This window comes from Mustela erminea, chromosome 4 (genome assembly GCF_009829155.1).
Source record: "Mustela erminea isolate mMusErm1 chromosome 4, mMusErm1.Pri, whole genome shotgun sequence".
NCBI classification, from domain to species: Eukaryota; Metazoa; Chordata; class Mammalia; order Carnivora; family Mustelidae; genus Mustela; species Mustela erminea.
This window is the reverse complement of record NC_045617.1, coordinates 67,115,777-67,142,464: the sequence shown is the minus strand read 5'-3', so window position 1 is coordinate 67,142,464 and position 26,688 is coordinate 67,115,777. Positions and strand designations below refer to the sequence as shown.

Here is a 26,688-nt window from a genome sequence, read left to right as displayed (position 1 = left end):
ATGCTCAGGGCCTGCACCCAGTTAGAGTTCCTACAAATAGAATCAGTTGGTGTAAGAATCTTTGGCATGCCCTCTGTGAAGCCTGTTCCAGGGAACTGACTCCACAGAAGCCTCTGGACTTCTAAAGTTCTCTTTATCCTTTATTCAGCACCAGCCAGACACCATCAGTAGGTGCCATATCTCCCCAAGTAGATGGCAAATGCCCTAAGCGAAGTCATTGACTTAGTCTTCATGGTAGCAGTGGTTTCAAAGTCTCATTTTAACTTGTGGGGATCATAGCTCAATACATTCCCCAAACCCACTGTTTGGGGAGAAACAATGGAGAAGTGCACTGTCCGCCTTTGCAACCACGATGCTCAAATGCACTTTCAAATGTTAGCAGGGATGTACTTACTCTTGTAGATAAAAGATACTTCTCCATGTATGTGAATTGACATTATAATACTTAGTAAATATTTGCTCTTTTTTTAAATTGATCCCTTGTTCTTTCTTGACTTCCTTGTTCTTGCCTTGTTCTCTTCCCGCCCACTTGGGTTTGATCTAATCTCCTCCTATTTGTGTGACAAGGCCTGGGACTTCTCTGCTCTTAACAATTCCCCAAGCAGTACAATGAGATCTTCTACAGTGATGGACCATAAACCAATAAACCAAATTTCTACCCTAAAGAAGTAAAAAGCTCTGTCATCTACACCTAGCCACTCTGAGTTATCTATAATTACTTTGGAGACGCCCAGCCTGTGTTCCGATAAAAATGTGATTTAAGCCAGTCTTCGTTCAAGAAGGAATGCGTTACTGTTATTGATAATGAGAATGAAGGGAAGACAGGCAAATAGTCTCTCAGTCAGAGCTGGTATCAATCTTTATTAGGAAAATGCAGGCTTTAGATTCCCTTTGTCTCTCCAGTTGACTTTGGCATGTGGGTCTGGGAGGGGATTTAGTGTGTAGTTAGTGCCTGTAGGTTCAACAGTTTCTCAAATTCGGGGGTGGGGGGTGCCCACCCTCAGCAAGAAGTCCTTGACTCGCTTCAGTCCCCTTGCTTCAGTGGATTGCTGGTGGGGAGAAGTCAGTCATCTCCAAATACCTGTCCAGCCCTTAGAAGCCCTGGAAGGGGATGTGTTGGGGGAGAGGGTGTGTGTGTAAAGTGAGATGTAAGCAGCAGTATCAAGGGGAAGAAGATCACAACTTCCCTGGGGGAATCCCTGAGCAAATCGAGAGCTCTTAGAGGTAAAGGCAGCAGCAATCCACTGTTTGAGGACTCCCTTGTTTGCCAGGAATTTGTGTGAAAGGCCTAGAAAAGTGAGAAAGTACAATTAATTTGGACTCAAAATGATGATCTCTTAATATCTTAGTATCTTCCCTTCTTCCTCAGTAGATAGTCCTGAGAGATGGTCCCATGAGTGGCCTCTGCACACCAGACCCAGGGGCAGTAGGTTTAGCTCAAGAGGCTTCTGAGCTAAGCCAGGGACTGGCACCTCGGGGGTCCCTCTCTGAGCTGGCCCCACACTCTGTTCAGGTCTGGGTGCTCTCAGAAACTTATAGTCCTGCCAGGTCAGCTTCTCGGGAACGTCTCCCTTTATGACCAACATCCCCACCCTCTTCAGCGGCATTCTGCTGGCAGACTATTATCTTCCTATCCATTTTAACACACTAAAAAGTTTGCCTTTTCCATGAGGCTCCTTAAGGGCAGAGATCTGTGTGCTTTGCCCACTGCTCTATTCCCAGCACTCAGGGCAGAGCTTGGCCCAGAGGAGGCACTCAGATTAGTTGTTCAAAAGAAATACCTGTTCTTTAGGCAAGCCAAATGTCAGGACAAACAGCCAACTTCAGAGGGTAGGTGATAAACATAGGGAACTTGGCTTCGTGGCTGTCCTTGTGAAACAGATTTGTACATTGAAATGGGTTTGTTTGGATGGATTTGTGAATGACTGACATCATAAAATATGAAGACCTGGGAAGATAAACAGGCTTTGAGACCACTCTATGCCCCCTGGAGTCTGAAGTAGCTACTGTTGGAGGCCAATCACTGAGCTGTAAAGCATAGCAGCATCTCCCAGGTTTATAAATTTTAAAGGGACCCTTGATTACTCCCCTACCCCATCCCAACCAAGATATACAAAATAACACACATGACACAATTTACGTAAATATTTTTCAAGGTTTTATTGCAAACCAAAGTTGGTTTATCACACACAAAAAAAGTTGTGTGGTGGTGGGGGGAGGAATTGTACATATTATAACCATGTTAATTACAGTACATTAAAATGGTGGTTTACATTACAAATAAGCCTGTAAGTTTAAATATACTAGTGTTATAACCCAATGTACAGACTTTTCTTTATACAATACATACAATTATCAGGAATGCAAAAAAAAAGAAAGAAAGAAAGAAAGAAAAACATAAATAATGCCCATTTTACAGGTGACATTTTAAACAATGAAAAATACCAGGCTTTGACCGACAACTGGGGCATTGGTCCATAAAAACCCTTTCTAAAAATAGAAATATTTGTAGCAGCAATGCTTTCTTTAAGCATCTGGATACAAGTCATTGCAAGACCATTTTCAATAAATTTTCGTTATTAACTGTATCTTACAAAAAAAACAAAAACAAAAACAAACGGTCTACACGTAAATTTATCTTCCAAATATGGAAGAAACGAACAATGTCCCACATTGTAGTGTCCTGCAAGTGTCACATTGAGGCTTAGAACGAAATCCGTCTGGGATCAAGCATACCACACTCATACCACTGTTCACACAGGAAATCCACAAGGAAAAATAAAGAACTGAAACACTCTGCAAAAGGAAAAGCTTTGGAGCTAACACGATCTCATCAGAAAAGGCACATTTCGTAAGATTCGTTATCACGGCCCAGACGGACCCTTCCGAAAACCCTTCTCAGAACTGCGTCACCCACTAAGACTACTGCCATCTGTCCAAGGCGGCACGCAATGCTCAGAGATAGCACCATGTTGGAAGGAAGAATAAAAATGAAAACCTCATGAGCTCACTGAGAGGAGGGTGTGCTCTTCAAAAAGCTTCCAGCAAACAGTGTGCAATAAGATTGCCAAGATGTGCAAGCTTCCAGAGATGTGCAAATTCTCTTGTAAGATGTCCTGTCAGCCGGCAGCTCCGCCACGAGGCTAACTAAAAACGCTTACGGACACACATAAAATCCTTCAAGATCAACCCCGAGGACTGTTCAGAGGAAGGAGTCCATGGGAGGGGCATAGGAGAAGCCCAGGAAGGCCTCAGCCGCCTCCTGGACACTGGCTGTGAGAAGGATGCTGTCGGGAGACCTGCCGATGGAGTTGGGAACTGGCTCTTCGGTGAACTCAGGATCGAAGTGCCGCAGGTCACTAGGTCCACTCTACGGTGGAGAAAAAAAAAGAAAGACACTCAGTGTCAAGAATTCTGTGTGCAGACAGGACATGGAAATCCTCATTTTGGGGCTTTAAATACTGGAGCTCCAGTCTTTGGGGTACTATATGGAGACTCCCACACTAACCCTCCATTTCAGGCACGAAACCCACAGGCCACACAGTTTACATAACGAGGAGGGTGTTCCCTTTTTATCCTTTGGTACTTTAATCAACGAATGTGTGGAAAGGTTATGTTAGCTTGTGGGACAAAAATTCTACTTTTTAATCTAGGTAAAACAATGATTTGTGAATAAAAGATCTGCCAATGTCTTCCCTGAAGGCCCTCTTTTCCCAACCACCAATCCTGATTTCAAGAAGCACCCTTTGGACCCTCCTAGACTTAGAAAGACACTCACCACATTTGGGTTAAAAGGGGGTGTAATCTTCTTGTTAATGAGATCATCCCAGTTAATTAGGGAGAAGAAGACATGACTCTTAATCTCCATCTGTCGAGAAGAAAACAGGAGATGAATTTAGACAGGTGGAATTCAGGAAGGGCAGTGGGGTCTAGGCAGCTTCCCAGAGAGCCCAGGAGAACAGGAAAAAGTTACTCACAAAGTCGTCCTTGGCGCCCAGCCTCTTTGTCCTGTCCTTTTGCAGGAGGCCCTCCAGGAGGTGTCTGGCAGAGTTGGTAATATTTGGCTTCAGCTGGAGGGGCTTGTTCAAAATGTTGTCGTACATCTCTGCTGTGTTGCGGCTGTAGAAAGGAGGCTGAAAGAAAGGGGGAAAGGCTCGGTTGGAACGTTTGTACAGCAAGCACCACACCGACAGAGAAAAAGTCTTCAACTAGATTAAGCTAGATCTGACAAAGCCTTTCCCTTAATAGATTCTTTGCCCTGGATTTTGAAACTATTTTGGGACCCTTATCAAGGGGTAGATATCTGGTGGAAGGTGAATTTACAAAAGAAAAATTCATTAAGAGCTTACTCTAAAACACTTATAAAATAACCAATGGGCTTCTCTTATCAGCATCTGATAAGCTTATTGATAAAAGGGCAAAATACAACGACCGGATCTGCAATTGGGCTTGGGCGCCCAGGTAAGTCTGGACTTATGAAACCACGGAGGAAGATTCCATAGCTCTCAATGCACCTACTCACCAGGCCATATAGCATCTCATATAAGACGGCCCCCAGGCACCACCAGTCCACTGTCCTGTCATAAGGTTGCTTGTGGAGCACCTCAGGTGCGAGATACTGAAACACAAAGCCAGAAGACAGAGTTTAGAAGACTGTGAAACAGCGCAATCCCACAGCCAGGTCTGCACTTTGAAAGGGTTGAGACCCTGAATCCACTTCCAGGATACATTTCTTTATATTACTTCCCAATAAAACTGAGGGACTTGGGAGGCTGACTGGCCAGGTATGGGTGCTGATATTTAGGAAGTGACTGGGCACCCAGCGGATCGCTTACTTGGAATTTATAACCTTTCATGACATGGCTTTTGCAAACATCTGGTCTTAATGAAAGCAACTTAAGTCCTTGGGATTTCTCATGCTGCATGAAACAGCACATATTTCCCTTGGACTCAACTGGACTGAGAAACCTCCGAGAACAACCCATCCTTCTGGTAGTTTCAGTTATTTTTGCACTTGGCTCTCCCAGGAAGGGGCAGACAGGACACCAAATGGACAGCACTCCTACCTCGGGCGTGCCACAGAAGGTGGATGTCGTGCCGTTGTGTTCGATGTTCTCCTTGCAGAGCCCAAAGTCAGTAAGGACAATGTGTCCCTGTGAATCCAGCAGAATATTCTCTGGTTTTAAGTCTCTGTAAAAAACCAAAAAAGTTGTGTAAGTTAATTTCATTTCATAAGAAAGCCTCTGTGAAAATAATAGCTTGGGTTATTTAGAAGCATTTTCAATTCACTGTAGCTGTATAATGAATTTAAAAAAGGGAGTCCTTGTTCTGCTCATCTATTCTGGATTAGGCACAATCCTAGCCAGCTAGCTCCTGGTGGCATGGAGTCAAGGCAGCTCCTATGCTAAGGGATCTGGTTTTAGGTGACCGAGCTATACAGAAATACAATTTATTTTAAGGCTCCGTGGAAGGCTAGGGCTCAGTCTCCTATCTACCCGGAAAGGTAACCTTGAGAGCTCTCCAGCTCACCTATAAACGATGTTCAGAGAGTGTAGGTAACCCAAGGCACTGGCTATTTCAGCAGCGTAGAAGCGAGCCCGCGGTTCCAGGAAGCAACGTTCCCTCTGGAGATGGTAGAACAGCTGCAGGAGACAGAACAAAGTTAGGCTGGGTTGCCAAGGCTCGATAACAATGCATTTAATTAGTCTCGACATATACAGCTAAAGGGGACAATTGCAGGAAGCAGCCTTAAATAGTCTATTAACTATTTGCAACCTTCAGGTTGAAGGAAAGGCTAATTCTGGTAACTTTTCCCCCCATCATTGAAAAACTTTCCTCTACAACTAAAACCAAGAATGCTGTGCCCAGACACTCAAAGGTTAGCGCATATTCCTTCCACTCACCTCTCCACCGTTGATGTAGTCAAGGACAAAGTACAATTTGTCAGCAGTCTGAAAAGAGAAGTGAAGGCCCACCAGGAAAGGGTGTTTCACATTCTTCAGCAGAACATTCCGTTCCGACATAATATGTTTCTCCTAGAAAAAGGACAATTAAGATTTAGTGGCAAATTTCAACTTGGTACCAGAATTCCAAGGTAAAACCATTCAATGAATGTCTATCTCCAACTCCAATCCATCCAGTGTATTCCGTACCTCCTTCTTTTTCAGGATGGCTTTCTTCTGTAAAACTTTAACTGCATAGAATGCTTCTTCTGCTTTGTGTCTTGCTAGAAGAACCTGGAATTTCAATTAAAAAAAAATCATTTTGCTTTCTACACCCAGGGAGAATGTAAAATGAATGCATGAAAGACTGGAAGTCATGAGGTCTTCAGATCTGACATTACCTTCCCAAAACTGCCTTTTCCAATCACTTTCAAGAAGTGAAAGTCAGATGGTTTAGCGTGAGGATTGGATGATGGGCCAAGGTTGATTTGCTGAGAAGGACTTGGCTGGAAAAGAAACGTTTTCTTTTAATACCCTTGCTTCAAAGGAAGACAAGGATAAAGGACAGACAATGTAAAAGGTGTTATATCTGCAAATGCCTGAGGCAAGTCACCACCACCCCTCCCAGACTTAACCAAGACTACTGTATGGGAGTATGGAAATTGTACACAATTGTTGTACCCAGATAAGACTTTTAGGCAATAGGCCTTTTAAAATACTTCACTGACTCAATAGTTAAATAACTGCTTATGTCACTTGTTATGCCATTAACTAGGCATTCCTGCCTTGATACTAATTTCTAGAAATGCTACTGTAATCCATCGATGTAGGAATACTAACTGACTCATTTACAAGATTCCTCTACAGAAGCATCACAAAGAGAGAATACTTACTGGAGGAGAAGGGTTGGCATTCATAAGCTCAGGCTCCTGAGGTTGGGAGATTTTCAAAATGGACTGAACTTCAGGGCTGTAGAGAAAGGAACAACTTAGAACTTCTTTAACTCGACACGAGGGGGCACACTAACACCAGTAGTAAGTTTCAGGCTCAATTGCCGCTCCCCCGCCCCCCACCCCGCCTCTTCGGAGCGTTTCAACTAAAAACACCCAAAGAAGTAACTCAGTTAAAGAAAATAATAAACCCAGTTAAATACAAGGATGAGGGTTGTTCTTCATGTTAACAGGGGGTGAATTAAGCCAACATGAAACTCTTTATCTTTCAGCTCTAGGACAGGCCAAATGAGCACATTAGTTTTAACGTCTAAAATGTTTTCAATTGGGACTTAAAACAGAAAAGGTTCCCACCCTCTGGGAAGGTTTCAGCTTTCTGATCACCTTCTGATGAGATTGTGTCTTTAGGGCTGGTAAAATGAAACTTTACTACTTATTTTTATTTCTCCCAATCCTTCCCAAAACTTACTGTTTGCATGCATAGGAGTTATTGGCAATCTTCTGAATAAAGTCGTTCAGGCCCATCCTCCTCTGCTTCATGAAAGCTGTGAATTAAGAGAGGAGAAATAAATAAACGTCTTCATAACGTCCGACGCCGCACAAACTAATCTGATGCGCGACCCTAAAAAAATGTCCTCTTCGCGCGTCCTAGAAGTTCAGTAAAATTCCTACACTCACCGATGAGAATTGCTACCATTCCCCTCATTCTGGAGTAAGTGAGGGTGCCCCTAGCAGCCTCGGTTTTCACCGTCATCTCCGCAGAGAGAGCGCAGCGAGACGTTGGTGACGGGAGACCGGCTCAGCCAACACTGCCCGCGCGCCGCGCCGCCTGCTTTATAAGCCCTGAGCCGCCGCAGGGGCGGGGCCCACGCGACAATGCGGAAGAGGCCCCGCCCAGTCCCCGCCCCAAGCCCCACCTCCAGCGGCCGCGGCGCCAGGCAGGCTTCTCCTTGGCGGGCGGTGGAGGGCGGTTCGGCCCCCTGCCCGAGGGCGAGCCCGGGGCGGGGGCGGCGGGCGCAGGGACTGCCCGGGAGGCCCGGCGCGGGACTGTTATCTGCCTCTCTCCGCTCCCCGGCAGAGAGAGGGAAACCGCAGGCGGAGGGGGCGGGGGCAGGGAGAGTCCGGGGTAATTTTCCACCTTTCTCATTTATTCCGCCCAGCTAGGAAATCAGAGTCGCGGCACAGGGCGCTTTTCGCCCGGTGCTCCGCCAGCGGGTGGCTCTGTGCCCGCTTAAGTTAGTCAAACCCTGACTGCCCTATTGCCTCCCGGTCCCGGAGCCGGCCCTCTCCCCTAACTCCCCCAGCAGCCTCATCAGCCCAGACCCGGCGGCCGTGCACCACCAGCCGGAGGTGTCCGTCGGCCGAGGGTAGCCCCGCGCGCCCTCATCTGCGGGGTCACCGTGGGTCCGGGACAACCGGTGGGACCCCCGCTTTTGCCGCCTTCTCTCCCGGCCTCAGTTCCTTCACCCTGAGAACGCGCACCCTCCACCCTACCGGACAGCCCCCCCCACCCCGCCCCGCTCCTACTCGCGGGAGCCGAGCGACTAGCGGCGGAGCGGAACAGTCCCCGCGTGGCAGGCGCGGCGCTTACCCAGGCCGGTCAGCAGGAAGGACTCGCTGCGTTTCTGTGCCTCGGCCCTCTTTTTGTGGCGGGGCCGAAGCAGAGACTCGAGCCGGGCCCTGGCCAGCGCGCCCTGCATCTCCCCCATGGGCAGCGGCGGCCGGGCGCGCAGCGGGCGAGGGCGACTGGAGAACACTGACGTTTCCTTGAAGGAGCCGCCGTGACTCAGGCCGGGCAAGATTTCCTGCCCCGAGACCCAAAACAAACAAATGGCCCTTGTGCACGGCCGAGCAGCTTCCGAAAACGCCTTTTTTGTGCTTTTGGCCAAAGCCAAGCAAGGCTGCAAAATCCCAGAACTTGGAAGCGGAGGAAGGAAGGAAAGAAAGAGGGAAGGGGGAGGGAGAGGTCAGGAATGTGTAGGGGAGGGGGCGGAAATAAAAGTCGTCTCTGCACTAAAGAAAAAAAAAAGTACAATCTGCATTTCACTTTTTACCCCCCCCCCCCATCTTTGAGAACATTCTGTCCGTTCCGCATGTAATTTTTTTCTCTTGCATCTTTAATCTCCGCCACGCCAAGAACACGTGAAGAAGTGGCAAGTTCGGGGAGTGGTGGCTCTGCGCTAGGCGCCGACCTGGCGTGACCCCGGGCACCGGCGACTCCCCATCCCCTTTCCCGCTCCCCCACCTGACAACGTAGCGAGGTTGCGTTACATTGTCTTTAAAACCCTCAATTTGTCCTCGTCTTCCCCGGCCCTTCTCCGGTTTATTCCAGGGCTGACCCGGGAGTCTTCTTACAGTTTAACCACCTTGCTCTTTCTCTCGAGTCTCAGTTTATCTGCGATAAACTGGACGCGAGCACTCGCGAAAGATTAGCCGGGTGCCTGCGCTCCAGAAAGCGGAGGAGAGAGGGAGGCTCGGTAGAGCGGCGGAGCGGTGCCTTCCAGTAACCCCGCCGCTGGGAGATGCCTGGGCGCTGCAGTCTGACCGCGGCGCGAGGATTCGGGCCAGCGCTGGCCGGGGAAGCCACGAGCACAGCAACTGGGCCAGAGCGAGAGACGGCGGCAAGTTACCAAGGTTTGCAGGGCCGGTACCTGGCGCTTGCCGGTGCTGTCTGCCGTGGCCTGCCCTGCCGTGACCCCTGACTGTCAAGGGCCCTGCCATCTTGAAGTTGCATACTGGGTCTGACACCCTCTGAAACACCAGCTGTCAAACCAAGAATAGCCTGTGAAGCGGGTTTTCTTTCGTCCTGGGCAGGGATTTGTTTTGCAGGCACAACCACCTCATTTGCCCTAATATGATCTGTAGCCTCAGCTGCTGCTTGGTTTGCTCAGTTACAACAGCTCCAGACTGGGAGAAGGGAACACACATCATCTCTCCTGGAGAGTGGCTGGGAAGTGTTGCTCAGCACCCACCTAAAAAAGCACTTCTCAGGTGCCTGAAATTGACGCTCCAACCTCAGGCAGGATTTAGGAAACTCCAAATCACAGTAACTGGCCCATTCCTGCTTCCTCTTCCATAGATTCTTCATATAATACGACTTTGTTACTGCTGATGGCCCCCATACTCCGTGTTCCACTTCAACTAGCCCAGCCGGTCCCTGCTCCCACACCATGCAGCCCTGTTTTAAGCCAGCAAATTTGCACTGGCAACCCGTGAATCACTGATCACTACATCAAAACCTAATCTGTTGGCTAATTGCACTTAATAAAAAGAAAAAAGAGAGCAAATCTTGCAAAGACTGCAAAGAAATACCAGCCTGCACCAAGATTTCTGCTTGTTTGGTCTTAAAGTATGAAACTGAGAAAACTTCCATCAGACCCCTCCCCCACTGTGCCCCCACCTCTTGTGCCTTCCCCAGGCCAAGAAACCTCAGATCCTCTAAAGCATCTTCCTTTTACCCCTTCCCTCTGAATTAAAGTAATAAAAGTACACAAACCTTTCAAAGGGGATCTTAGAGCTTCCTCTTTCATTCTTCAGGTTGCCTAGGATATGAAGGTTGGGGATTACTTTCTGGAGGTTGGAGGTAGAGCTCAGTTATGGTTGGAACAGCCTCCCTGCTATGTGCCTGATAAGGCTGAAAACTGAGATGACAGGGAGCAGAAGAGTCAGAGGCAGCCGTCCTCTGTTAGGCACCCCACTTTATGTGAAGGCAATTTACATACAGGAAGGGAGCAAGCTGCAAAGTTCAACACTAGGCCATTTATTCTCTCCATTGCAACATCACTCAGAAAATTACAGTCCTCAGCGTCCTGACTTTATTACACCCCCAGCAAGACACACAAGAAATGTAACTTGACTGATCATCATTACAAATCAGTCCAGAAAAAATTCAAAACACATGCAGAGCCTTCATATTTTCAAAGACGCTCTGCCACGTGCATTCCAGAAGGAACGTGGAATTCAAGTTAGAGGGCTCTAAGAGGAATAGAGAAGAGGCACAACCATATGATTTGTGGTTGGAACAGAAAAGGAACAGTCTGATGTTCTCCTTCCTCCCCCTACCCTAATGTTCAGCAGTTGGAGACGGACGGTCTGCTAAACTTATCATTTAACGTAGAGACTCAAGTTGTTGAGACTGGCTTTTCTTCCAACCGGATACCTGAAGGGTGGAGCAGGCGCCCCCTGTTCTGTCCCAGCAACCTACTAAGACTTCCGAACAGGAAGGTGACACACAGCGGCGGGTGGATGGGGTAGGGGGAGTTGGGGCGGGAGACGGGGGACGGTGTGTGACGCGTGCCTGTTAACTCTGTATGGGCTTTGGGTAGCCCTGTGGACGCTACTCAAAGGCTTGATCTGGTCTTCCTTCCTGTCGCCAGCCTCTTTCTTTCGTCCAGGTCGTCTTCCTAAGGGAGGAATCCGGCCCCTTTCCTTTTACTCCCTGGTGGCGAAGTGGTCAGAGTTGCGTCACCAAATTATGCTTGGAAGTGCAACCCAGAGGGCGATCGTGTTCTCTGGCAGAACCACTCTGGCATGCAGAATTTCCCCCACTTCTCCTGAGGTTTAATCAGTTCTAGGTACTTTCTCTACAACACCTTATGCAGTCACAGAAAATACAGATGGCTTGATAGGAGGTAGGCTAATTACCTCCCCACTCCTCCAAGCCAGTAATCTCATTTATGCCTCATAGTGGGGAAACTGCAATCAAAACACTCAAATGGAAATGATTCACCAAGATGTAAAGTTTGCATGGAAACAAATCATTTTCCAGTGCATGTATTATTAATGCTTAAGAAAATCATTTAGTTCTTCTACTTTAATTTTCCTTAAGGAAGGACTGTAAATACTGAAACCTGAAAGCTTTACGAAGATAGGACCCTTTTCATTTTTTAATTCGCAGGCTCAGAAAACAAATTCCTGGTATTTCTCAACATGCGAAAGCAAATATTTTGAAAAATATATTATTTAAAGATTTATTTATGTATTTGAGAGAGAGAGCGCAAACAAGGGGTCAGGTAGAGGCAGAGGGGAAGGGAGAGAGAATCCTCAGGCCAACTCCCTTCTGAGCGGGAAGCCCAAAGCTGAGCTCCATCCATGACCCTGAGATCATGACCTGAACAGAAACCAAGAGTCAGACTCTTAACCAACTGAGTCACTAGGCGTCCCCAAAAATATTTGTATAAGGACTTAGCTCTTTGACTACTTCTTAAGTGTGTTAGTTCTATAGTGTCTTCAGTTCCTAGTTAGAATACTTTCCATTGATAAAGACAATATAATTGTTTTGTATTGCCCAAAGGGCCCAAAATTTCAGAACAATTATGTGCACAGTTTGACTGATTCTTTCATTGATGCTAATAGCATCCTTTTCCTGAACCATCACCAAAAAAAGTATAAACACCAAAAAACATAATTATTACTCCAGAGAGTAACTAAATGCATCAGTTTTTGTTGAAGGTTGTCACCAAATGCACGCCCCCCCCTTTTTTACAGTATTCATCAAACAGAAAAAGATGATAGCAAATAAGTTTATTCACAAGAGCTATTGTAGTAAGGAATCAGCAATGGTAGTTAAAAAGAGTCTATAGACCACAGATCCTATAGTGGTTACTATGTTTCGTGCTCTTAATTGTTGAAAGTGACAGGCATAAAGAAGGTAAGGACGAGATTGAAGAGATAACTATGAGAGAAACATATTACTTCAGAATAGCAAGGTTCAATGTTATTAAAACTCACAAAACCACGTGCTTTATTTCTGCAGGGCCTATTTCTTTCCCAAGACTGTGGTTTTGCATAAAGCAGGGCTCTTCACTGGAAGAACCTTGGAATAGGGTTTTGCGACATAACGTACATGTGGCTGTCTAGTGGAGAGACCTTGGGTTGTACTAACAGCACTCTTCAGCTATTGATGATTAGGCAATTGTTATTTTTCTTCTGAGTTGAGCAGATGATAGGTAAAATTGTGAAGTAGCGAAACCTGCTTTTGAAATCAGATTTATCTCCTCCCTATAACCCTTCTCTGTCACTGGAGTGAGCTGCGGTGCCTCTCCTGCTTCGCTTCCCACCCACAGCCCCCCTGAGCTCTGTGGTCCTGCAGACTGTGAAGTATTGCCTTTCGCCCTCCTCCCTGCTAAGGCCAGCTGTCTCAAAGCCCTGCTCTCAGCTAATCGCCCCAGGAGGTACTGACCTGATTCTCCTTCCCTCTCTCCCTGGCTTTCCCCCTCCTTCCCTCCTGCCCACCCCTCCTCCCTCCTTCCCTCACCTCCTCCCTTCTTTCCATTTGTTCATGCAAGCATTTAACAAGCATTTTTTAAGTAAGTATGAATATTAAGCTCAAGGGACACAAATATGACTAATCCCGTTATTTGAGATTCACAGAAGCTGTTATTCTGAGTGGGGATCACACGCATAAATTATGAGAGGATATGATGAGTGTTAAAACAGGGGTCCCAGCCATCTACCTTAGGAGAAGAGACAGGGGAATTTTCTACTGGGGAAAAGCAGCAAACGTGTAGTTGTTGAGGAAAGTCTCCCACAAAGGTGTAATATTTGGGCTGATCCGGGAAAGGTCAGCTGGGGACCAAAGAGGAATGTCATTCTAGGCAGAAGAAAGCACAAGTACCGAACTCTGAGGTGCCATGTAGCATCTCTGGAATGATTTGGAAATAGGGCCTTTACTTAGACCTCTCGCACAAGCAAAATGCACAGGGTCCTTGCTACTGCTGCGAGAGCAAAACAGTGCATATGTAAGTACGTATGTACGTACTTACGTACGTACGTATGTATGTATGTATGTAATTGACAGAAAGCACAAGCAGGAAGAGTGCCAGGCAGAGGGAGAAGCAGTTCCTTGAGCAAGGAGCCTGAAAGTGGGGATCTACCCTAGGATCCTGCGATCATGACCTGAACCGAAGGCAGATGTTTACCAGACTGAGCCACCCAGGCATCCAAAACAGCACTTTTAAACGGAAAAAAAAAAAAAAAAAATCCCAGTGGCATAAATCTGTCTGTCCCTCTCACTGCCTCTCCTTCTCCAATCTCCATACTTATGGAATTAACAATGTTTTAAAAATGTGTTCACTTAAAGGCCTGCCAAGTATTAGTTTGTACAGGTATCTCTGTTTCTGGTACAGCTCTAGGCATGGCTCGAGTGCATCCATCCATCAACAGATTCTTTCAGAACTATGCTTCAGACGCTGCTAGATGCAGGAGGTATGCAGATGCACAGCACTCACCCAGGGAGGGGACAGGTGGGAAGTCACCTACAAAGACACACTGAGCCCTACTGAGAAAGGATTAAAAGCCACAAGGAAAATTATCCCACCAAGGCTTTTACTTTTTTTTTTCCCCCCACCAAGGCTTTTAAGGTGACACATTCCAGTATGCTTTGGAAAGTTCATTCAAACCAACGTGTGATTGATAACTCAACTGTTACTCCTCCAAAGGATATTTGCTTTTTAAAAAATACCCCGGCTCATTAAACATGAACAAGTTTACACGCACAGACATATAAGGGAAGAAGCTGGAAGTTGGAATGGGAAATTCACATAGCTGGGGGATGGATGAGTGTTTAGACAAGGGTAGCTATAATCTGGCACAGGGTAGAACAATCTCACAGAGGGAGGGAATGACACCAACGTTCTGTATCTACCTCTCCTAGAAAGTCACACCACAGGAAAGCTGGTGGGGGATAGGGTCATGGTCTGGTAGTAAGCTTTTTATTTCAATCAGGAAAGGAGGCTGGTGGTAGCTCTCAACAGGGGAGGTATGGTAATCTAGCTAACAACAAACCAAGGGGTCTAGCACAGGCTGAAAACCCATTTTATCCCCATCTTTTTTTTTTTTAAGGAGAGAGAGAGAGAGAGTGAGAGCATGAGCAGGGGGAGGGGAGAGGGAGAAGCAGGATCCCTGCTGATCAGGGAGCCAGACCCCTTTAGATCCCAAGACTCCCTGCCCCACCCCACCGCCTCCTGAGCCTCCTGAACCATCCAGGTGCCTCAGGCATTTGTGTTTTAAAAGGCCTCTGTCAATTCAAAAATATTGATTTGTAATGATAAAATGCCAGGCATTGAGACAAGCAAATCCAGCTGGCTCTGGCCTTCAGAACCTCTTCCTTCACTCTGTCCCAGGTGAATACACACCTGCACTCCCTTTCCTTGTTGGTCCCAGCCCTGCCTAACATTCAGGCAGCACAGGCTTGAAAAGTCTTCCCAGGCTGGATCCTTCAGAGACACACTTATCAAAGTTGTAACCTACATGGAGACAGTATAAAGGGCTCTCTTTCAGCCCGACTCCATTTACCATGTGCTAAGGGTAAATAAGGAACCTGGATTTTTGGCAGACAGCTTTTGCCAGACTGAAGGGAAACCTGAAAGCTTTAATTTGCCCAGAATAAATCTCTCCCTAAATCTCTCCCATTTATGACCCTATAATTTATCTAGCAAGCAGCAACAGAAGCTCATCCCAACCAAGGATTGTTTCCTGTAAACCCTGCCTACAAATTGCCGGAACAAAATAAGATAAATCTAATGGTAACCGAAATGGGAAAACCAGTGATAGGATGGCTGGCGGAAGGTTGACGGGGATCATTTGAATGTAATACAGTTTAGGGAATTTCCTCTTAATTTCAATCCTGAGTGGAAGTTACATATACCTTTATGTTACCTCCCTTAGCAAGCTCTGGAATGTCTGCAGCTTGCTGAAGGCGGGGCTCCTTGTGGTCCCTGTTCGTGGGCTACCCCTGAGGCTCATTACCTGTGAGATCCTAGACAAAGGATTCTCTGAGCCTTGCTGACCTGTATAATGGGGGTGCTAACTTAATATAAGTTACAACAAATAACTGAAATAGAGAATTTAGTAAGTGCCTCATTCAGGTTGGAATCTCACGCAGGACCTAAGACATGTCTACGCTCCTCCCCTACACCCTGCACACATCACAGCTACAAACAGAACATATCATACAACACAAATGGCTCCCACAACTCAAGAAAATAATGGTTATGGACTGTGCTTTAAGCCCATGAACCATATGGGCCACTTAATCTGCTAGGCCAAGGACAGGCCGGCATGACGGGACTTCCATCAAAGGCCTGAAAAGACAATTCATTTTGTTCTTCAGATGTCCCCCTCCTCTTTTGATCTCCCCACAGACAATGCTCCAGAATGGGTTGTATCAAAGTACTAAATGCCATGATAAGGGAATAAATACTTATTTATCAAGCAAAGCTAAAGTTTAAGTAAAAAAAGCAGGGACTAAGCTAAAAGCTAACCCAGCAGAGTTTTTAATTGTTTAGGGTGTATGGGAGACAATAGAAAGTACATTTGGGCCTATTGAGAGGGTGGGGTCACTGAAAGCAGGTCAGAGAAGGCTAGCTAGCACAGAAGATGTTTTTCCTCTGTTATTCAACTTGTCAGGGAAAGAAGAACCAGGTCCACCCGAGTGTGTGTGGCCTGTTAGTTTTAGTCATTCAGACCTCTATGGAGCACTGTTTTGTACCAGGTGGTGTGCTTAGTCCTGGTTCTAAGAAAGATACCCAAGATGGGCAACACTGCCACACTCCAGGAGGGCATGGTCCATATGTATTTGGCTAAATTGGACAGTGTTTTCCCAAAAGCAAATGTAAGCTTACAGATACTTCTACTTTCTCTAAGGCCCAGCTATGCCCAAATGCCATTAGAATATAGTCTTGGGCAAATTTAACCATTTGGAATACTTAAATTTTCAAGTGAGGACTAAGCTGAAAGTACTCCTATAGCTGTGATTGTCTGGAAAAAGATAAATCTAAAAGGAAATTCTTGAATTCCGAGAACAACCTCATGCGTCTAATCCTTTGGAACCTCCCCTTTTCTACCTACCGCCCCCTACTATAGCCTTAGTTAGGGATTTTGTGGCTTAGTTATTTACATCTCAAGTGCCTCTCTGGACTGTTGAGTTCCTTGAAGATGAGACCACCTGGGCAAGATTCATGTTTCTTGCCTGACTAATGGTCTTTAATCAGGCCCTACTCTGCTTCCCCCTTTCCACTCTTCCCTTTGCTCTCCAGGCTGGCGCCATCTTGGCTCTGTTCCTTTTGCAAAGCCAACCTCGTGTCTGTCTTTGGGAGCTTATCTATGCCATGCCCTTCCCCTGGGGTGATTTCCTCCTGGTGCTCCCATGGCTAGATCCTTCTTGCTGTTTAGATCTCAGAGTAAATATCACTTACACAGTGGACCTAAACTAACCAGCTGGCCATCATTTGTCATTCACCCTATTTCAATTATCTGCATATTAGTTTCATTATCTGGCATTTTTTGTGAGTTCATTGTCTGTCTCCTTGCACTAGAAAGCAGTCTCTCTAAGACAGGAATATCTGTTTTATTCTCCATAGTATCTCTGGTGCCCAGAAGAGTGCGTGGCCCAAACCAAGTGCTTAATAAATGAAATGACTTAGTAGTATGCCTCTGATATATTGCTGGGCACAGAATTTAAAAACAAATTTTATTTTCCTGCCTTTACCTAATAATCAAGGGTACGTTTTCTTAGCAATCCCTTTACAACTCACTATGAAAAGCAAGAGAAAATCAAACCAAACAAAAAACTCTTGAGTTCAGGTATTTTGTTACATATTACATATTATGCTACTCAACTTCAGAAAACTGAGGCACTAAATTTTATGAATGATGTACAATGAAGATTTTGAAATCAAGGCTATTCCCTTGGTCTAATGAGGTCACTGAACAATCATATTGAATAACCATTTTTTGAGAAAACTGTAATACATACTCTTTTTTACAGATAACATTCAATGGATACTTTGTTAAGTCCAGGAAATCAAACCATTGGGAGGGTGGCTATCTAGGCTCTCCTCTGCCCAGCTTGGTAAAATGCCAATTTAGACTCTTATTCCAAGAATGACAGATAATCTTCCAACAGGTCAGAAAAATGTATCCTCTTTTTTCTCCCCTTTTAAACTTGCTCCCTAAATTTTCCATTGCCTCCCCCAATTCTTTTCTATTAAGAAAGAATTTTAAAGTGAGAATCCATTAGATTCCATGATACTTCTGCTTTCTGCTGAAGGCCCTCTGGCCTGTTCCTTTTATGAACCTCCCCAGTTTTGCAGGTGTGCAATGATCACATTCGTAAAATGTTGGTAGTTGACTAAGGAGAACTGTGCTTTTTTAAAGTTTAAAGAAATAGCAAACTATCTTTCCCAGAGTGGTGCAATTGGTGCTCTCTCTCAAAGTCTCTGACCAGCTTTCAATGATTGCCCTGCAGAATCTGTGAAAGCAGATGTGCCCTCAGTAGATGATGGTAGCAAGATGTCCAGTGTATTTGTAGATACATAAGAATAAAGGTAGGGAAAACCCTCCTCATTAATGATACCATATGAATTTGGTTTATAGAAAAGCAGGCTGACATAGCCTCTTTGATTTCTGTCATTCAACCAATGATTCCCCAAGATGAACATTTCCCTGAACGAACATTTATTACAAAACACTCCTACTTTATTTTCTTTTAAAAATATTCCTTGCTACACAATGGTAGGGCCTTGATAAGAGGGTCCCTGTTGTGCAGCATCTAGTATGTTGTTTTATTTTATTTATTTTTACTTTCTAAATTTATTTATTTGAGAGAGAGACAGAGACAGAGATAGCCACAGAGACAGCACACAAGAGAGCATGAGTGGGGAGAAGCGGGAGAAGCAGGCTCCCCACTGAGCAGAAAGCTCGCTGTGGGACTTGATCTCATGGTCCTGGGATCGTAACCTGAGCTGCAGGCAGACACATAATCAACTGAGTCACCCAGGTGCTCCTAGTGTGTCATTGGAAAGCCATAGCAGAATGACCATGTGCATGTACAAGGAGTAGGTCGGTAAGCAACTGCATTTTTGGGTCTCTGTGATTACATGGACCTCCATGTATGTTAGTCAGGATTCCCCAGAGAAACAGAGCTAATAGTGTGTGTTTACATATGTATATACATATATGTACATATTATTATGTGTGTGTGTGTGTGTGTGTGTGTGTGTGTCTGTGTACAGAGAGAGACAGGGAGAAAGATTTTTTTTAATTGGTTCATGTAATTATAGAGGCTGTCAAGTCCAAAATCTATAGGGTGGACTGGTTGGCTGCAGACCCAGGAAAGAAGTAATGTCGCAGCTCAAGTCTGATGGTCATCTGCTGATTGAATTCCTTCTTGCTCAAGGGAGGTCAGTTTTTGCCCTGTTAAAGCCTTCTGCCATTCAGCTGTTGGGATAAAGCTCACCCACATCATGGAGGACAATCTGCTTTACTCAAAGTTCACTGATTTAAATGTTAGCCTCATAGAGAAAATACTCTTGTAGAAACATCTAAGATAATGTGTCACCAAATATCTAAGCACTGTGGCCTGGCCAAGTAGATACATAAAATTAACTACCACAAGCTCATTTCCTGTGAATTTGGCACACATATGCATCTTCTTAAATTATATTTAATCTTCATACAAAGACTATAATAAGGTCAATACTTTCACCTAATATGGAGCAACTATCCTGCATTTAACTGAAAACCTAATAACTTCTCCCCAGAAGAGGATGTGAAGTTCCTATGGGATGTTTATTCTTTTTGATATCCTACAAGTTAAATACTGTGATATGAAGTTCACAATTCTTAAATACTGTGATATAAAGTCAATGAATCTTATGTTACATGATAATGGGATAAGAGAGGGAAGAAAACAAAGAGATTTACATACACAACCACAAACATATTCATAACAAATAAGGAAGAAATATTCATGAGAATCACAGTCCTTGTTTCTGTAATTGGTCATGGGGTCACAACTGGTATTTATAACTATTTTAGTCTACTACCTATTTGTCTTTAGCAAGCATCTCAACTGGTTGTGGTTCTTTGCCTAATAAGGTGATGCACACCTTCCGTCCCAACAGGATCTGAGCCATTAGTAGTCCTGTCTGTACTAGGTTGTTGAAGTTTTCCAGTGAATTTAATCAGAGTGTGGTAACAGTAAGAGACTCCTAGAAGGATCTCCTATATTCCAAACATACTCTTCCTTACCTCCATTATGGAGTGACAATATAATTTCTCCTTGGTCATAAGGACCAATCATCTCAGCCAGCATAGTACCTCCCTTCTTTGCCTGCTGATTTAGGGGCATAAAGAGCCCAAAGTAGCTGAGTGGCAGTCTTAAGTTCCAGTTCAATGAAATCATTACTGTGTCTCCCAGTGGAAGCATTACTCCCTTTGGAACCAAGATTTTAGGCCAGCATAGCATAAAGTTGGGAAGACGAGAAACAAAAATGTTGCCAGGAGGTCACTAGGGCTAATTGTGAGTAGTGTCACTACCATTTCTGCTCCTTGACTTCTGGATCTATGAACCCCAGCTATGGGAGGACCAGTACATGTATTGGTTCACTACGTTTATAGCCTCCTGGAAAACCTTGCTCAAGCCCTGCCAAGTATTACCATTTAGCTGGGACCAGAACTGAGTCTTTAAAAGGCCATTCCACTATCAAGCCAGTCACCTCAGGGTATTGGGGAATATGGTAAGACCATTGAATTCCATGAACATAGGGCCTACTGCCATACTTCATTTACCGTGAAGTTAGTTCTTTGATCAGAAATAGTGCTGTGTAGAATACCATGATGATGGATAAGGCATTATGTAAGTCCACGGATGATTATTTTGGTAGAAGTATTGTGTGCAGGAAGGGCAAATCTGTATCCGGAGTAAGTGTATATTCTGGTAAGAACAAGAGGCTGTCCCTTCCATGACGGGAGGTTTGGATGTAATCTGCCTGCCAGATAGTTGGCTGATCACCCTGGGGAATGGTGTGACATCAGAGAAGTCAGGATTGGTCTCTGCTGCTGGCAGGCTGGGTACTCAGCCATGATGTAGTTAGGCTGGCCTTGGTGAATGGAATTCCACATTGCTGAGCCCACCTATATCCTCCATTTTGGCCACCATGGCCACTCTGTTCACTAGCCCATTTAGCGATGATAGGGTGGCTGGGAAAGAGGCTGACTGACATCCACAGAGTGGGCCATCCTATCCACTTGATTATTAAAATCTTCTTCTGCTGAGGTCACCCTTTGGAAGTCATTCACATGGAACACAAGCATCTTCACATTTTTTGCCTATTCAGGGAAATTTATCTACATTTCTCTTCCCCAGACTTTCTTGTCACCCATTTTTAGTGCCTGAACATCCAGCCAAATCATTAGCCTTCTCCCATGAATGGATATGTAATCACATGTCTGGCCAGTTCTCCTTCCAAGCAAAATGAGCAACCATGTGAACTGCTATTCAGTTCTGATCCCTGAAAGGATTTCCTTCACCATTGTCCTTCAACAGTGTGCCAGAAAGGAATGGGGATTGTGGCTATCTGCGTCCATGATTGTGTTTAGAAGTGTCCTTATCTCAGAAGTGTCATTTATAACCCGAGGGGGTCACACACAAGCTTCATCTCACACAGAGATTTGGAAATGCACTATCCCATTGACTTGATACTAAGTGCTTGGATTTTTATTTCCTGAGAATTCTACATCATTTGCCACTTTCTTAGCACTTAGTAGATTGGAGTACAATTCACTATTTTTAGAATATTCCTGGCTAGCTTTGATATTTGGGTTTTGTTGTTTTTCTTGTCCTCCCACTCTTCATTTAGCTAATAATTTACGATATTCTTTGTAACCCTGTGAGAATTGGGCACTGCATCAGCTTACTAAGCAAAAATTCAAAGAAATATTAGTGATGCCCTAACTATACTATTTGACCACCCACTTAATGTATTTGAAAAATATCGAATCAAAGTATGGAAGGCATTATCTTAGCACTGGATAATTTTCTGTGGAAAATTCAGAGGGTCACCTAAAACATATTTTATGTTTTACACAACAGAACCACAACTTGGCAATTTGAGGTTGCTGAACACTCTGGGTATTAGAATATGGCACCTGAATCCTTCTGATGCTTCAAAAAGCCCCAAGAAAATGTTGCTTCTTGATATCCGTGACTTAGGGAGGCGTCCATTATGCCTCCATGATTGGTTATTCCTAGAATGTTGGAAGATAGAGCAGGCCTTCCTTTTCCACAGATCTTACTAGGAAGTTTTGAAGCTTGTCCCCAACCTTGAAGACCACCAGTAACTCCATGGTCTCATCCCCACTAGCAGTGACCCCTTCAGCTGAGCAGGGTTGGTAGGAATCTGTGCACATGTCTGTACTTTTCTAGTAATTAGAGACATGAAAAAAGGAGGATTATTTTGTGCACTTGTCTTCCCTCATTTCCTAACATATACCTTGCACATTATCAATGTACAGTAAGTGTTGGACATATTTAATGAGTAAGTCTCTCTGCTGGGCCCACCATAAATTCTCCTACTTACTCCTCTTTAAAACCCTAAGGAGCATATTAAAAGCCATGATCCTTTGCTCAGGTGACACATTGCAATGGCAGATATTTATTCTAGGCGAGTTAATGGGAGTATATTTATTTTTGTTTTTTATTATTATATCCTGGATCAGAACCATGATTAGTTGTCATTGCCAAATTTTCTAAGAGCGTATAGGGTTATACCATCAGACACTTTTGATAGTACTATTTGTTTTTGAGCTGTGATTACAGAATTATTTTAACAAATAAGATTGGTTGTCCTAAAAGAATGATTTGATGGTTTGGCTAAGACTTTCAGATATATTAATTGCTTCTGTTATATGTGTGTGTGTGTGTGTGTTTGTGTATGTGTGTGTGTATGTAGATAACACCAAGCTTGTTTCATAATCACGACTGCACAAAAGACATAAATAAAATCTTTAAAAAAAAAAAAGAAAAGAAGCTTTGTATAGACTGCAGGAACATCACAGAGAAGAAATTAGATGTGAACAAATGACAGGTATCATGAAGAATGTCTCACTTTCTAAATCAATATGGCCACTTAGAGAAGTTGCTGTAATGTTATTTGTTTATAAAGCTTTATATTTAAAATTCCACTGTACTCTACTCTCATTTAGAGCAAATGACTATTCCAAAGAGATAAGACTAATACTGTCAGTATCTACAAGGGTTCTGTTTCACAATTTATAAAATATTGCTTGAAATTCAAAAGCCTTAGAACATAGGCATAGATCATCATGATAGACCTGCTTGGAATTCATTCTTCAAATCGTGTTGTTTATATATCTTTTTATATAACCAACATAAATCTAGTTTGTCAAGTCCTGTTTCATAAGCCTCGAGTTTACCTTTTAAGAGCAAAAGCATTGTTTTTCTTCTTTACCACATTGTAAATACTTTACCTTTACATCCCCAAGCTGCTCTTGGAAGCATCACTAATGGCCCACTGCCTTCTGACTTTTCCTTTTACAATGGGAACAAAAACCAAAGGGCAGGAATGAGCCCAACACACACAGTTCTTGTCTAAGCCCCTGCTACCACCTTCTTCTGCCTCCTTCTTATTTCTTCCCACTTCCTGTCTACTTTTCTCAGGATTTTCATTTTCTTTAGGATTATCAGTTTCTGTAAGGTTAATGGGGATCTTGTAAGGTCTGTCAGGGCTGTAATTTTTTCCCCATATTTTTTCTTATAACAGTTATACAGGGTTAGCATTAATATTACATACAATATGTTATATGTATTTGTATGTGATACAGAATCTACATTGTGTATGACATTCATATTATAAAAATACTAAAACTTGAATGTTTTAAAAATGCATTTACATCAAGATATCAAAGAAGAACAAAGAACACACATACAAGACCTAGGTAGGTTACTTCCAGAAATAAGACTATCTAACACAGGAAGCCTTGTTAGAACATGAACTGGGGATCTGACATCTTATCTATCCCACATAAGCCAATTATTGTTCTTCCCAGAGCCACCCTTTCTGATTTTGACTACTTTCGGATAATCTGTCTCACAAAGAGATGGGATAAAGTCATGCAGCTAGATCATTGCAGACTCCCTGACATTTCTAAAAATAACCCAACCACGACTTACCTTCGTTCTATTGTATTCATGCGCTCATGTGTGTGGAGGACCTTTCACAGCCCCCACGCGAAATTCTCTTTTTCTCTTTGTTTTAGTGTTTGAAACTATGGTATTAATGGGAAACTTAGGGCTTTTATTTGACCAGCACTGCTGTTCCCACTTCCTGGTACTCATAGAATCATGATCAGATTCTATCAGTGTGAAAAGGCCCTTAGGAGTTATGAACCTCCCTACAATGTTCCTGCTAACCCATTTCTCGAGCTTGTTTCTTGTTTCTTTATTTTTTCCACTGGAATCACTCTACTTCCAAGGCGATCCCTACCGTGGTCAAACGACATCAATTAATAGAGTTATTTTATAAGCCATGTTCAAATATCCTCATGGAGTTTTTTTTTTTTAAGGACTAGCTCCTCTACTTGTTCTAACCCCAGCATACCTGGTGTTACCAGGGGCATGTGGATAAGCAGAAATGAACGTGTTCTTCTCTGTAAGTCCTATAGAACATCTATTACAATAGCTAACATTGAATGACTACTCTGAATGGCAGGCACTATATTTTAGTGTTCTGGTTTTTTTTTGTTTTTGTTTTTTGTTTTTTGGCTTTTTTAATGCAATTTCACATTTGATCCTCCCAAGAAGCATATGAAGAACTTACTACCCCCTCTATGTTCTTAAGACCTGAGGCTTAAAGGGGTTAGCATTAGCTGTGTGATACAACATAGCTAGAAAAGGTAAAACCAGAATGCAAATCTAGGTTTTTCTGACACTGAAAGATCTGCTTTACACCAGTGAAATAATCTGCCTTACCTTCTGTTCCAAATTATAGTCCTTCACATATCCCTAGGCAGCTGTAATTATTTTAACTTGGATTTACATTATATTGTTCATATCCTACAGGTGTCTGTCCGGTTTATCTACCTGAACTTATAAGGGGAAAACCATTGCTCCTTTTCCCCATAGAACCCAGCAGAGTGCTGGGTAGGAAGAGAAACCTTATACCTCCCTCCTATAAGACAAAGCCCGAACTTACTTTAATTTCTTCCTTTTGTCAGCTTCCCCAACCTATGGCAAGACCACATCTCAGTCTGAATCTCATTCTTGACTTTCTGTCCTTTCCTCAAACATTGTGTCCACATTCAAGTGACTTTCATTACAAAGTTCCCTTCATACCTTCATGGAGTTGTAGCAGGAGAGCTGGACGAGTTTCCAGATCTGATAACAGTTCTGTCTTTTAGTATTTATGACTCAACATTAAGCTCTGGGCAAAACACTTAACTTCTTCAAGGATCCTCTGGGTTAACACCCATTTTGTTAATCCCACAGGGCAGTTGGAAGGATCAGATGAGGTCAGGGATGGGAAGACAATTAGAAAAGGCAAGTGTCATATGTAATGTTATACCTACAAGAACAGCGCAGATGAACTATTCCCATAAAATTTTCCTCTAAGGACCAAACTTTTAATCAGTGGAAATGCTGATCACCACGTATTTCTTTCCTTTTTTTTTTTTTTTTAAATTTAAATTTTAGCTAACATGCAGTACAATACTGGTTTCAGGAGTATAATTTCAGTGATTTTTCACTTACATACAACACCCAGTGCCACATATTTTAGAGGAGGGAAAGCTGGGCCCCTAGGGCTACACTGTTCACTGAAGTCTGTGCAAAGGCCCCAACACACTGAGCTTTTTTTTTTTTCCTGACCTCATTTTCACTATCAATTGGAGTCTTCAACAAATAAGAGTTTCTGAATAAGAAAGCATCTTAGAGTTGATATACTTCCACTATCTCTCCATTTTACAGATGGACTTGCTGGAGGCTCCCTGACCTAAATTCCAATTCTGTTTTCAGTCTGAGCATCCTGGGTATGTATACTTCTCCATATCCCCATGCTCCTCCTGCCGCCGTGCATCACCCCGCTCCATTCCCAATACCTCCCTTTCTATCCCTTTTCATGGGCCCTTTCATCCCTGAGATAGCCTGTTTGCATTATCAGTCACTGACCCGTTCTCTTTATAAGGTACAATTATAAAATTGAAAAGTAATTTTTCTTCGAATTTTGAAAACCATGTTTATATTTAACTAAATAAAATGCTTCTGTTATTAAGACAACAATCCCAAGCCCTTTTTTCATTGGCTTTTCCTATGATAGCATATAACCTCCTGAAATATTGTCTCATGTATTACACCTCTTCTTGGGCAAAAACAAAGCTATTAGAGGCAGACTATTTCAGCGTATTTAAAATAATAAACTACATTAGGACATCTTCACATCAGCTACAACCCAAATCCACTACATTTAAAAAATCTGTCTGATTAGTCTGAAGTAAACTAATAAAGCAAAATATCCATTAAAATGTGAGAAAGTAACTGTGAAAACTATGAAGTTGAATTTAATGTACTTTACTCGCATTGTTTAAGGGAGAAAATTTTCTGGTGCTATTTTTAGTCATAATAAAATGCCCTTAATAAAATAGTAACATGAAAATCAAAGATCTTAGACATTAAATGAATGATCTGGATAAAATAGGCACAAGGAAGTAGTGTGTGAACCACATTTAAAAAGAATTCTGGAATCAGAAAAATCAGCCATTGTGAAACACTGTTAGTTCAGCCTTGGGTAAAACAGCAACAATAACAAGCAATTTTGGTCATCACACAGACGAAGAGACAATTTTGAGTTCAACAAAGGCAGAAACAGGTTTTGCTCCAACTGTAAAGCTTCAGAAAGCTAAACTCATAATTTCCCCAGTCTGAGGGAGAGGAAGGGGCTTCTCTGTGCTGAGCTGACCTGAGTCTGCAGTCACATATGCACACATTTGGAAGCAGGACA

General features: G+C 43.6%; 1 protein-coding gene across 4 annotated transcripts in view; it reads right to left on the bottom strand.

Annotated features, from left to right (window-relative positions):
* Positions 1-2,147: 2,147 nt before the first annotated feature.
* Positions 2,148-26,688, bottom strand: part of SGK1 (serum/glucocorticoid regulated kinase 1) — a 108,350-nt gene continuing 83,809 nt past the window's right edge. The window contains exons 1-12 of one of the 4 annotated variants that reach the window (XM_032339457.1): positions 10,389-10,574; positions 7,362-7,437; positions 6,836-6,911; positions 6,344-6,448; positions 6,153-6,236; positions 5,904-6,035; positions 5,530-5,642; positions 5,067-5,190; positions 4,523-4,618; positions 3,978-4,133; positions 3,779-3,868; positions 2,148-3,370 (exon numbers count right to left, since the gene is read on the bottom strand). In XM_032339457.1, the coding sequence (XP_032195348.1) occupies positions 3,203-3,370; positions 3,779-3,868; positions 3,978-4,133; positions 4,523-4,618; positions 5,067-5,190; positions 5,530-5,642; positions 5,904-6,035; positions 6,153-6,236; positions 6,344-6,448; positions 6,836-6,911; positions 7,362-7,437; positions 10,389-10,422 (1,254 nt within the window). In that variant the 5' untranslated portion in view covers positions 10,423-10,574 and the 3' untranslated portion in view covers positions 2,148-3,202. Of the gene's footprint in view, positions 3,371-3,778; positions 3,869-3,977; positions 4,134-4,522; positions 4,619-5,066; positions 5,191-5,529; positions 5,643-5,903; positions 6,036-6,152; positions 6,237-6,343; positions 6,449-6,835; positions 6,912-7,361; positions 7,438-7,570; positions 7,802-8,483; positions 8,922-10,388; positions 10,575-26,688 lie in introns of those variants that run through there. The other 3 variants (XM_032339455.1, XM_032339456.1, XM_032339454.1) reach the window with 3 other exon arrangements.